Source organism: Taudactylus pleione, unplaced genomic scaffold (genome assembly GCF_031769625.1).
Source record: "Taudactylus pleione unplaced genomic scaffold, aTauple2 ptg000012l, whole genome shotgun sequence".
Classification (NCBI taxonomy): Eukaryota; Metazoa; Chordata; class Amphibia; order Anura; family Myobatrachidae; genus Taudactylus; species Taudactylus pleione.
The window spans coordinates 4,930,917-4,944,572 of NW_028284415.1; the positions used below are offsets into that span (position 1 = coordinate 4,930,917).

Here is a 13,656-nt window from a genome sequence, read left to right on the forward strand (position 1 = left end):
TAAAACACACTGTCAACTTACCTGGATGGAGAAACGCGTTAAGATTTATAAATTAAGGCAGATGTACCACCTCTTGGCATGCATCAATAAGAAACTGTCTCTGGAACTTTCTACACCCCCCAAGTGGTAAGGAGCAAGACTGTTCAAATTTATTGGACGGGACAGCACACCAATTATCAGAGTTGCCCATGATTACAAACTGTGGCTAGAGCAGGTGTTCACTGGAAGAGACAGTGCACCTGCTATCGGCGCTGCCCGGCAAACACAAGCCGCAGCCTGAGCAAGGTAAAGACTGGACCAGCATCACTACAAAGTAATTTGTTGGGAGTAAGCTGGGGAATAATACCGGGACATAAGTATTCCTTAATGCCGTTGGCCAGCTGACTTTAAACGAGACTAGAAGCCTTTTGTACAGTATATCAACAAGCTCCTATTTTCTATATTTGGATGTGGGTTTAAATACACTGCACTGCCACTTAAACTGATTGGACTTTGGGCCTAATTCAGACCCGCTCGCGGGCGCTGAGCGCTCGCAAGCGGGTCAATGTTGGCCAAATACGCATGTGCACGACGGAGTCGGCTCCATCGTGCGCATGCGCGAGACCCGAATAATGACGGCCAAGCCATGGGAACGCCTACCGTCTGGGGCCGGCCCCACTGACATCACTAGTGATGTCAGTGGGAGTGGGAGTGATGCTTTCGGATCTGTTTGAGCCAAAAGCACTCCAGGGCTTGCGGCAACGAGACCCTACCGCAAGGGTCTCGTCGCAAGCCCGATGGTCGCGATGGTCTTGACCATCGCGACCATCATTTTGGCCGCTCGCTATAGCTGTGGGTGGTCACCCACAGCTATGGTCACCCACAGCTATGCGAGCGGCCAGGAGGCCGCTCTTAAAAAAGATAAGGCCGGCCCTGATTCAGAGCGAGCGCTCTGTCAGAGCGTCCGGCTCTGAATCAGGGTCTTTATTTGATGCATGAAAGTTCCTGTAGGAGTCTGTGAAATTGAATATATATATAGGTGGATTGAACAACTCTGCTATATATTTCTTTCAACTCTGAATCTTATGTTTAAATTTAACCCTTTGAATATTCAGAGGGGATTAAAGGTGTAAATGCACAAATGTGCTTTTTTCTTTTCAATGGATAATTAGCCGAGTGCTAGTTTGTGTGTTTTGAGGTTGATTTTTATATAATAAAATTTTCTTTATATATACTGTAGAATGTGTTCTTGAATAATTCATAAACGCCCCCTATGATATGTTACTTTGACACATCTAATCTTTATTTTAACTATAACTGGTAATTCAAATATACAGTACGTATTGGGAGGCTGCTCTGATTTTAATATAATTGGTCAGTTTCTATTGTATATTAGATTGCGCCTAGTTCAAATTAAGTGCTAGATTAAGGTATACATGGGTCTGGAGCTGAAAATTCTGAAGGGCCTATTGTGTGCCACCACAGGGGGTGTGACTAGTGATGTGTGTATGTGTGGAGGGAGGGGGGATATGGTGTCGTCTGCACAGGGGGTATTGCCTGCATCATGAACTATGGTTATTGCCTTTATTCAATTACTTCAATCGTCCTCTCCACTTCATTTATATCAACAGGGTAATGTGAAAGTCTACAAATGAACAAAAGTGACCACTATATAATATAGAGAGCATCAGTGACCAACATGTAATGCAAAGAACATCAGTGAGCATACATATAATACAGCAAGCATCAGTGACCACCATATTATACAGAAAGCATCAATGACCACCATATAATACATAGAGCATCAGTGACTCTCATATAATACAGACAGCATCAGTGAACCCCAAATAATACAGAAAGATCATCAGACCACCATGCACTACAGAACAACATAGTGACCAAAGTACAGTATAGAGCGCTACTTAATACCCGCAATAATACAAAGAACATGATAACACTGTAACATATTATCACCCATCTCATCATTAAATAACTCCTCAAAATCATTAACACAATCAGCGTCATCATAACAAGTCTATTCAACATCATTAACCTCTTTATAATCATTAATTTCATAATCTCTATTTCAATTAATTAATTTTCAACAACTCCCTCATTACTTCCCTAAGGGGCCTATTCATTATCACTTATGGACCCATTATACATGCGGAAACTAGCATTTCCGCATGTTTTTTGTAACGACGCACTTCATTTTTAGGAGCCTGAGTGCATCCGCTGCCGCATCCACACTGCGAGACCTTTGGCGATGCACATGCTTTAACTCAGGTTACACATGCGCAGTTGGCCAGGTCAGCGGCTCTGGTATCACTGCTAAGTAGTAGTGTTAGGGATCACTGGGACAGCTACTTCTTGGAGCAGCTGTAACCACAGGAGCAATACTGAATTGCTCATGTAATTAAATAACCACAACTTGCGACGAGTTGGATACTTAATCATCACGTGCCATCCGCTCCCCTGATGAATAGGCCCCACATTCTCATCAGAAGAAACCAGTCCTTCAGTCCAGGGGCGGATTTGCCCTTTTGTGGGGAAAATCCTGGTGGGCCAATTGGATGTGGGTCTGCTTCTCAATTGTGGCCCCGCCCCCCTGATTCGCGTCACCCGGCTGTTGTTTTTTTTATTTGCATGACAGACAGCGGGCTGCCTGTCACTGTCAGCTGCCCGCTGCTGAGCCTCTCTCGCGAGAAGAGGCTAGCTAGCCTATTAAAATCCCATGCAGAACTCCTGCTATGCCAGACGCCGTGGCGTCATCGAGGAAGTGTGCACTGAAGAGCACTAGACGCGGATCTGCGGGTGGTGGCATCAGCTGTTGTGGGGTAAGTTGCGTGGCCGGGGGTGGCACTGGCAGTCAGCCTAATTGTCTCCACTCCACTCTGTCCCGTCCCCAGGCTGTGAAGAGTGAAGTTAAAGTTTAACTACACAGCCTGGGGAGGGGGCAGAGTGGAGAGAAGACAATTGGGCTGACTGCATTACCTGGTAGCAGTGGTAGCCAAGGATTCAGGAAGACCTGGGCTGGGGGTTTATTTAAAATTCATAAGATCCTCGGCCGGGGAAGGACAAAGGGGCTGGGCTGGCTGCTGGGATTGGGAGACTCAGCAGCATGCAGGACTGATCATAGGGAGATAGAGCCCTAGGAGGGATTAATGATGATCTGAGAGGGGGGGCGGGGGGTTATTCTGTACTAATTAGAGTTGATCTGTCTGTGGGGGAGGGTCAGAGGGAGATAATTTTTGCTAAGGGGAGATCATCAGTCTGAGAGGGAAGGGGGTCTGCAGTACTAGGGGGAGATGATCAGTCTGAGGGGGAGAAGGTCTGCTGTACTAGGGGGAGATGATCTGTCTGAGGGAGAGGGGGGTCCGCTGTACTAGGGGGAGATTATGATCTCTCTGTGGGGTGGGGTAATTTTGTTCTAAGGGGAGATGATCTGTCTGTGGGGAAGGGGGGCTACTCTGTGCTAGGGCAGGAGGATGGTACTGGGGTGACGGAGTATGATAGCACTGGGGAGACGCAGGGTGATGGCATTTAGGAGACACAGAAGGATGGTGCTAGAAAGAAGCAGGGAAGTGGCGCTGGATTGACACATAGGGGGATGGGCTGGAGACACACTGAAGCGATGGTGCTGGAGACCCACATAGAATATGTACAGTAGGACTGCTGATATTATTAGAAGAAAAGACTGCGGGACAGTAATCAGTAAGACAACAATTCTAATGAAACCATATTGCTGATGCAAATGGTACCATATGAGCCAATATATTTTATTAATATAAAATAGTTTGATATGGGAAACTCACATTTTGTCCTGCCAAAGCTTCTGTTACTATCTGGTTGAACCTATGTTGCATGATGATGACATTGGTTTTATTGCGATACAAACAGGCAGCTTCCAGAACATGGGATCTTCTGCATGAATAGTGAATACCAACTCAAGACATTGCCTGTCCAGGGAGGATCACTTTCTTCAAAGATTCCCCGTTTCAGAGAAATATAGGTAAGAAAATACTCATTCACATGCTTGCTCTGCTTATTTACAGGAGAGAGGGACTGTGGGCATGCCCATCTGTGATTTGCAGGCAGTGTAGAACTGAAAGCAGTGAATGCCGCTGCCAAGCCTGCAGAGCTGTGAGTCTGGGGGCAGAGCCTATATGATGTAATGCAGCGCAGAGAGGGCTTGTGAAGCCCTTCACGGCGCCATCATTTTACTTCCCGGGACCCAGTGGCGTAAGTTCATCCCAGTCGCCCGGAGGCAAGGTTTAGTTTGGCGCCCCCCCACAAAAAAAGGGAAAATAAATGTGGTGCATATCTATCTATCAATCTAAATATGCGCACAAACACACTAAAATAGATTATGTTTCTTTTGGGCCTATTTACTAAATTAAATTTGCAGGATATCACCCGGAGAAAACACCCATGTTCGGCCGCCTCGATGTTTGTCTAGTGCACATGCGCACGAGGGAGCCGGCTCCTTCGTGCGCATGCGTGAGACCCGCTACGACCGACAGCGCTGGTCGTAGCGGTCTCTTTCCAAAGGGGGCGAGCTGTCGATGTTGATTGACAGCTCGCCCCGTTTGGAAGGCGGGCCGGGGGGGTGGCAGCCCAAACGGAGGCGTTCCCATGAGAACGCCTGCCGTTTGGGGGATGCCCCACTGACATCACTAGTGATGTCAGTGGAGAGCTTCCAGCCAGAAGCTCTCCGGGGCTTACGACAAGTGAGACCCTACCCTAGGGTCTCGTCGTAAGCCACGATGGTCGCGATGGTCTCTGACCATAGCGAACATCACCATAGCGGTCGTTAGAGCTGTGGGTGTTAACCCACAGCCTAACGACCAAAACAGAGGCGGCCAGTCAGGATGCAAGCGGCCGCCCAGTTTCTGAGCGACCGCTTGCATCTCCATATCTCTCCAGAGGTACTGAATCATTGGAGACAGTGCAGCAAGAAGGACTGTCACTGCTGCCGGGCCTATATCCTTTTACTACTATTAACCATATTGCTGCCACCTGTCTGTATATTTGGCAGACATCTCACCCCTCTCTGTGACCAGACCCACTCACCTCTACCCCATTTTTTATGTGAAAACAAAACATTACAATCCATTACCCACTGCGGGAGCCGGAAGATGGCTCCCGCAGTGGGAGCAGCAGCAGCCGCTGAGAGTCTGACTACAGCAAACACACAGCTGCCGGCTCCGGCGGCTGTGTGTTTGGCAGTGTGTAGCGATGACCGAACTCCGTCCGGTCAGCGCTACACTTCACTCGAGTATAAGCCGAGGGGGTACTTTTTCAGCAAATGTGCTGAAAAACTTGGCTTATACTCGAGTATATACGGTACGTAAACCAATCAATGGCACATTTCCTACCTGCACTCCCCTTCTCTCTGTCCGTGCTTCATCTATACAGTATGTGTAGGCTTGTCAGATCATCCCTTTAATTTAGCACACAAAGGAATTATATGGCAAGCTTATACACTGTATGTGCCCCATTCTGCCTCTCAGTTCTCCCCTCCTACCTTTCTGTGCCTCTACCTGTACCTCTTCTGCCTCTTTGTACCTCTATCTATACCCCCTTCTGCATCTCTGTGTCCCCTTATGCCTCTATCTGTGCCCCTTCTACCAGTTTTCTCTTTATAAACTCTAATTTCTCTCTTTCACCCCATCTATGTTCCCTACTGGCCACCATGATACCTCCCCTGCCTGTGCCGGTTGAATACATCTTCCCCTCATTTTGTTATTTTTCCTCTTATTACATAGTTCAGCATCAGCTGCATCCTGTTGAGTGTCCCTTCCCAAGGTCTGTGGTGCCTTGGCTGTGACATCTATAGCCAGGGTCTTCCACCCCCTCCATGCCGCTCAGGTCAGACAAAGCTAAGTGCCTACCCCGAGGATGCGCCTCCAAGTTTTTCCCTTTGCAGGAGCCCAGCAACCAGCTTCTTTCCATTCGTGCCATTGGCTACATTGGCTCCCAGTAGCTCCCACTCCCTCCACACACTACCTCTCAACAAATAATGTGCCAGCCGCCCACCTCTGCACCGCATCCCCTCCGTCAAGCCAGGTCTTACTCACTCTGGGAGTCCTCTGTATGCATTGCATGCCCGGCCGCACTGTCTCCCGGCTCCCAGTCAGCAGGCAGGTTCAGGTCGCGGTCACGACCAGAGCACAGACTGCCCAGCAGGCAGGGTCAGGTCGCGACCAGCAAAGAGTAGGTCGAGGAGGAAGAGCGCCGCTGATGCTGAACTGTGTTCAGCTCGGCAGCTCCTCTGTTACAGCAGCAACAGGAAGGAGATGGAATGGGAGACAATGGAGGAGGTGCCCCCTTCAACTGACTCCATTGTCTCCGGCAGTTCCGGCACTGCCGGGACCGACTTAAGGAGAATGAAGAGGTTCTCCCAGGTGGGTAGAGTGGGAGAGGGGAGGCAAGCTGATGGCCCAGCAGGTTTTGTATGGGGGCCTGGGAGGACGGCCGCTGGCAACCTGTGACAGTTTTTTTTTTTCCTGTCAATGCTGTCAGTCTCTTGTGGGCTTATTTTCATTGGGGGGGCCTGCAGCTGCAGCTCCACCCACCCCATTGTTAATCCAGCCTTGTGCAAGGTTCATGGTATGATAATATTGTTCTTTACAGGCAGCCTAGACTAGAGGTCCCAGCAAGCCTGCCCGTGCATGCTGGCACTTGGAGAACCACAAGGGCCTACATGCCCGGACATTAAGGGCTTGCTGGCACCTGTAGTCTGCCTGTAAAGAAAATATAAAAATAAATACAAGACTCTTACATTTTTTTATAAAAGTTTATTATACGATGTCTTCATCTGGGGTGCGTCGGCCTTTAAGCTCTTTTACATGGTTGCCGTCTACCCAGGGCTTCCGGTGTCTTCACCTGGAGTCGCTGCCTCACCAGGGCTTCCGCCATCTTCTCCTGGGGGGACGGCGACCTTTAAGCTCTTTTACATAGCTGCTGCCTCCCCAAGGCTGCCGGCGTCTTCACCGGGGGGCCGCCGCCTCCCCAGGGATTCCAGCATCTTTACCTGGGGCAGCCGCCAGCCCAGGGCTTCCGGCATTTTCCCCTGGGGGGGCAGCAGCCTTTAAGCGCTTTTACATGGCCGCCGCCTCCCCAGGGCTTCTGAAGTCTGCACCTGGGGGGGGTGGCCTTTAAGCTCTTTCCATAGCTGCCTCGCCAGGGCTTCCGGGATCTTATATTTTTGGGAGCTCTTGTACGCTTCTTCCCTGCCGGAGGACTGCCAGCCGCTGCGTCGCGCAGACTTATATAAGCTAGCCAGAGAGGGCAGGGCGATAACGTGGCGAGCCGTGAGCTCGTGGCGGCCATCTTGAATTTAAAAAATTACGCGGTGACGTCATTTTTGAAATTGTAACTGATGCAGAACTCTGCAGAATGGCTGGCAGGGTCTGGATACTCTTGGATCCAGGCCTGCCGCCATGATATTTATCTCCACAGCTGCTAACGCCCGCACCTCCACCGTGTCCCAACCGCATATGATTGCTACCCACCCTCTGATGACAGCAGATCCAGTGATGGATCGACTGTCAAATCAATGGACTTTTACAGTCCGTGGCATGGCCCCGCCCCCTGCTTCTGTGCTTTTCTATTGTAAGCGGGAGAAAGCGATCTCGCTGCCTCCCAATGGATTTTCACTGTAGGGAATGATAGAATAATACAAAGCAGATATTTATGACACAGAATCTGTGTTATAAATATCTTCTTTGTATTATTTTACTCATGATAGGGGAGGCTCTGCTTTCCCTGACTGCATGTCCCTGGATATTGCACACACCCAAATTCAGCTTTGTTATGATCCAGCTAAACACCTGCATTGCTGAATTATATGGGAATACACAACACAGCAATAAGTACACAGTAATGTAACATATTTTATACTAACCATCCCCAATATTGATTTAAACCTTTGTTATTTTCCCAATATGCTGCACATATATATATAAAGATATACAGTAGTCACTGTTTTTTTTACAGTGAAAAATATTAAGGGGGGATTGAATTAGCCGCTGTTCTTTACCGCCAGCTAATTGATCCCCCGGACTAATTCAATTAGCCCCAAAGTCGGAGCATATCTGGGGGGGGTGGCATAAACGCGGGAGCCGTGGCCACGTCGCAAAAAAAGCCTCAGCCAGGGACAGATCCAGGGGGACCGTGATCAGTGTGATTCCACCTCCTTGATCCCACTGCAACCCAGCACACAGCAGTGTGTGCTGGGCTGCTGACAGGAAGCCGGCACTTATCTGGCATTTTTTTCACTTGTCTGAGGCAGGTGAAAAAATACCTCGATAACCAGCCCCATTATCGCAGCCAGGGCCGCGAAAACTCATAGGTCCGTGTGTTAACGCGGATCCTATCCTATGTGTTTTTGCCACCTGAAAAATATTTTTGATGGTGGAAAAATGGGAAACAATTGAATTGGGCGTTAAAAATAAAGCAAAGCACACCTGTTTTTCACACCTGAAGAAATATCGGGCCTGATTAAATTCCCCCCAAAATTTTCTTTAATTACATTAGTAACATCTGCATACCTATTTCAACAGAAACTTGTATGACGTAAATGACTTAGCGCTTAGGCAATATTTAATGAAAAGTACAGCTTTTCAGTACTTTAAAGTAGGGATGTGCAGGCTCGGATAGGTTCGAGTTTGCACGTGGAGTTCGGATTTTTCCCTCCAAAAAAACGGAACTCAGAAAGAGGCAAAACGTCATCTTACATGGACGAACATCATCATTCCTGGACTTTTGTCCAGGAATGATGATGTTCGTCCATGTAAGATGATGTTTTGCCTCGTTCTGAGTTCCGTTTTTTTGGAGGGAAAAATCCGAACTCCACGTGCAAACTCGAACCTATCCGAGCCTGCACATCCCTACTTTAAAGTGATGCAGGTTTCTGATAATTGTTTTGCCTTCATATAGCTCAGCTCCTATAATTTTCATATCTCAAGAAAGAAAATTGTGTGTTTACAGATCTTGCTCACTGTGAGATGCATCATTCGGCCTATCCTGTGTTGATGAGACATGCCCAAATTGCCATCAGTCATTTTGTGTAAAATGTGCTCCCTCCAAATGTCACAGAAATAGGCCAGCAAACAGACACCTGTGATACGGAATCAGGGCCTGATTCAGACCCGCTCGCGAGCGCTGAGCGCTCGCAAGCGGGTTGATGTTGGCCCATTGTGCATGCGCACGACGGGCAAACCGTCACTTCGGGTCTCGTACCAAAGAGGGCATGCTGTCGATGTTGAGTGACAGCACGCCCCCTTTGGTGGGCGTGCCGGGGGTGTGGCTGCCCAGACGGAGGCGTTCCCAGGGGAAGGCCTACCATCTGGGGCCGGCCCCCCTGACATCACAAGTGATGTCAGTGGGAGTGATGTCAGTGTCAGTGGGAGTGCTTTCGGATATGTTTGAGCCGAAAGCACTCCAGGACTTGCGGCAACGAGACCCTACCACAAGGGTCTCGTTGCAAGCCCGATGGTCGCGATGGTCTTGACCCTCGCGACCATCTTCCTGGCCGCTCGCTATAGCTGTGGGTGGTCACCCACAGCTATACAAGCGGCCAGGAGGCCGCTCTAAAAATCAAGAAAGACGGCCCTGATTCAGAGCGAGCGCTCTATCAGAGCGTCCGGCTCTGAATCAGGGCCTCAGTATGATATCCCGACAGTTGGGATGCCGGCTGCCAATAGACTGACAGCGGCATCCCGATGCCTACAATCCCGACGGGGGAACGGTAAGTAGTGCTCTCCTGCCCTATTCACACTCTAACCCTCCTTTCATGCACCCTAACACTAACCATCCTTACCCCGCACCCTAACCCTCCCGGTAAGTGCCTAAACATAACCCTCCCCCCTTAGTGTTTAACTCACCCCTTAGTACCTAACCCTAACCCCCCCAGTGGTGCCTAACCCTCCCTTTATGGGGCCTAACCCTCAACCTCCTGCAGCCTAACCCTAACTCTCCCCAGTGTGCATAAACCTAACCCTCCCCCCCGCGGCTAACACCTACCTGGCCCCGATATACTTACGATCAGGATGCCGGCTGTTGGGATGCCGAATGTCGGGATTCCAGCGCCGGCTGCTCTCCAGCCATGTCAGGATTCTGACGCTGATCGGGATTCTGGCAACGGGATTTCGTCAGCCGGCATCCCCGCCGTAGGTATATTAACCATATCCCCTGTGATATCACAATGGTAATAGTGCTGAGCCATGTTAGTCACAGTCAGGTACCAAACATAGGAAGTTATGAAAATATAAACAAATCTAACCAAACTAAAAATATGCACAATGAACTGTGGATCACTACAGATCGCTAGTCTGCTAATGCGCATGCAGCGCAGTTGCTAATATCAGCGGTGATATGCAAATGCATTGTGATCGCAGTATAGCATTGCGATTGCAGCCTCACATTAGGACGCCCACTTTTCCTTGTCTCACATCCGTAATTCTTAGCAATATAGAGAAACAATCAGTAACACTGAGTAATATCGGACCCATACGCACACTTGCACAAACCCAGACCTTACTCAGAAATTGCTAACAGCCACCCACTCTATCAGTGCTATGGCTGCGTATGGCATCGCAGTGTCTAATTTATGCACGCCCCTGCAACGGCGTCGCACTGGCACGCCTGTGTTCGCCCCACCACCCCCTGTCACCACCCACAAACGGCACTTCCTGTCAATCACTCTGCCATGAGTCTGTGTAGCCTCTGCAATCGCAGTCCCGATTGCAATAGCTAGTTTGTGTACTGCAATGCATACGCAACTCAACAATTGGCCGATTGCGTGCATATTAGCAACTGCGATCCAAGCTGAATCAGGCCCTATGCCTATATCAACTTTATTTGCTCTGAAACAGGTAGGTCCAAGAAAATTCTTAAATATGACCTTTCAAAAAAAAAAAAAAAGAAAGAGTAATTGCATAAACTTACTATGTCTGTTAATAACTTAATGAATGAACTGTGCCTAATGGTTAGCAGGATGGAGTTTCTCATGGAGCATCCATATGTAGTGGTTGCCCTGCTCGCCAGCCCCATCTTGGTTCGTGGTTTCAAATATATCAGAAATCTACAGAGAGAATATGGGCACCTACTGTATGATGTGGCATTTCTGATGCTAGAGAAAGAACAACTGGAAGAAGATAGCACACATTTAATGGAAGAAAATTATAAGCTAGCACAAAACGTCACCATCCTGAGGTAAGGCCAGTGAGTGTATTAACATTGTGTATTAATTAATTCATCAATTATAAATAAATAATATATAGTTGGAATTGCTGCTTTCAGTGTGTTTAGGTAATTTGTTCTCATAAACATCCCATTATTTCTAATACTTCTACCTGCACATCATAAGGTATAAATTTCTATGCCTTACAATAAAATTATAAAAATGAATCCGGTAAACAAACAGACAGACAATATCACCTCCAGACTAACAAATAGTGACTTAAACAAAACTGCAACACTTAAACACTCCTGCTATGTGAAAACTAATGTGTGACAATCCAACACACCTTAGGAGAAATCCTAATATGCACAATATGGTTTCCTCTCAGCACTGTAATATGGAAATTACTTTTTGTTATTCTTATGGGAAAACATGGTGCAGCTACTTATCTTATTGCAAAGTGTAAAACCAAACAGTGCACATAAATGCTGCTGCTATGTGAAAATCACTGTGTCTGAGTGGAAATAATTTTCTATGGAATACATGTTAGTTCAACCTTCATTATGTCGACAAGCAGGAGACTGACGGACTATGGACCCAATGGTCTGTAAACAACTCCGATTGTTGGAGGTCTCCTTCTTTGACTTCGGTGCACTCCCTATATATATATATATATATATATATATATATATATCTTGATGGGGATGCAGTCAGGAAGCCGACGGTCGAAATGCCGACCGCCGGCTTCCCGACTGTCTAATCCCGGCAGGGGTCTAATGATAGGTGTCGAAATCCCGACGACATCAGTACACCGGGAGACTGACGCCTGGCATACCGAACGAAGGTAAGCCGGGCGGTGGGCGGGAACAGCTGCGGGGGGGAGGGTTAGGTTAGGGACTCCCGGGCGGACTTAGGGTTAGGCACCCCCCTGGGAGGGTTAGGGTTAGGCTAGGGGAATGGGGAGTTAGGCTTAGACACCACTGGGGGGAGGTTAGGGTTTGGCACCCCCCCGGGAGACTTAGATTTAGGTTGCGGGGACGGGGAGGGGTTAGGTTTAGGCACTTAGGGGTTGTTAGGGTTAGGCACTAGGGGGGAAGTTAGGGTTAGGCACCACTAAGGGAGGGTTAGGGTTAAGGGGGGGACAGGGTTAGTTGTACTTACCTAAATCACCTGTCGGGATCTTCACTCCTGACTGTGTTCCGGGTTTGGGATTTGAACCGCCGGCCTTGATTACTGATTCCATCTTGATGAGTCATAACATTAATACCACTGACAGGTGAAATTAATAACATTGATTATCTCATTATCTTGTTACAATGGCACCTGTCAATGGGTGGGATATATTAGTCAGCAAGTGAACACTCAGTTGTTGAAGTTGATGATACGATATCTATGAATGATATGAACAATAATGATATCATTCAACGATATATCGTTCATATCTTTCATTTTTATATAGTGAACGACCAACGATGCACGTTTCCGCATGAACGATAACGATATCTTTGATTGTCCGTACATGCAGGCCAACTCGCACGATATTGTCAACTTTGCCTGTTCGGAGGTGTGGCAGGATGACTTCACTGAAAGATATCTTTGAAAGATATCTTTCAAATGGTGCGTACACACGGTCAAATAAGCTGTCAGATTTGTACGATAACAATCCTATCGTTATCGTTTAAATCTGAGAGCTTCTGGCCCCTGCAAACGTCCAAACGATGGTCAAGCGTGGTCGCGTATGGTCGTTATCGAGGGCGATCTCCAGCAGGGTGCAAGGCAAGGCAGAGCGGTGCAGGCTGCAGGGAGCCAAAGGCAGACAAGGAGCTAGGGCAAGCACCAGAGCACAGGTCTCAGGTTCAGGAGTGCAGGAACTCTCTCTCACAGCTGACGCTGTGAAACACGTTGCACTGGCAACTACAGGGCGCTCCGAACACCCTTAAGTATCCAGCAACAGAACGTGATAGGCCAGAGAGAGCAGGTGGCCCACAGACGATTGGCCTGCTATGTCACATGGCATAAGACAACGTGGTGGCGCCCAGACAGCCGTGATGCGGAGATGCCACTAGTCTTACCCCTGTCAGGACAGCCCAATGCTGGCAGTCCTTTGCGTAAATGCAATGCCAGTCTCCACATGCCAGCTCCCCTGCCAGAAGGACCGCGCCTCAACACCCTCACCGGTAAGAACCGTAAACCTCCACGCCACGAAACCTGGGTCGTGCAATCTTTCAAGTCATTGGTGGTACAGATCGTACCTTGTGTATGCAGCTTAAGAAGCAGGAAAAATGGATCTGAGTGACTTTGACATGTGATGATTAGACAACTGGGTCAAAGCATTTCGAAAATGATAGATATTGTGGGGTGTTCTCAGCATGCATTGTTTAACTACCTGCCTATGAAAAATGGTCCAGGGAATGACATCCAGTAAACCGGCGACAGGGTCAGGGGCGCCCAGGACTTATTGGTGCATGTGGGGAGCGAAGGCTAGCCCG

General features: G+C 48.4%; 1 protein-coding gene across 1 annotated transcript in view; it reads left to right on the forward strand.

Moving 5' to 3' along the window:
- LOC148542407 (uncharacterized) overlaps positions 1 to 13,656 on the forward strand; it is a 92,316-nt gene that overhangs the window by 14,121 nt on the left and 64,539 nt on the right. The window contains exon 2 of the mRNA XM_088468561.1: positions 10,981 to 11,199. Within this exon, the coding sequence (XP_088324687.1) occupies positions 10,982 to 11,199 (218 nt within the window). The 5' untranslated portion in view covers position 10,981. The remainder of the gene's footprint in view (positions 1 to 10,980; positions 11,200 to 13,656) is intronic.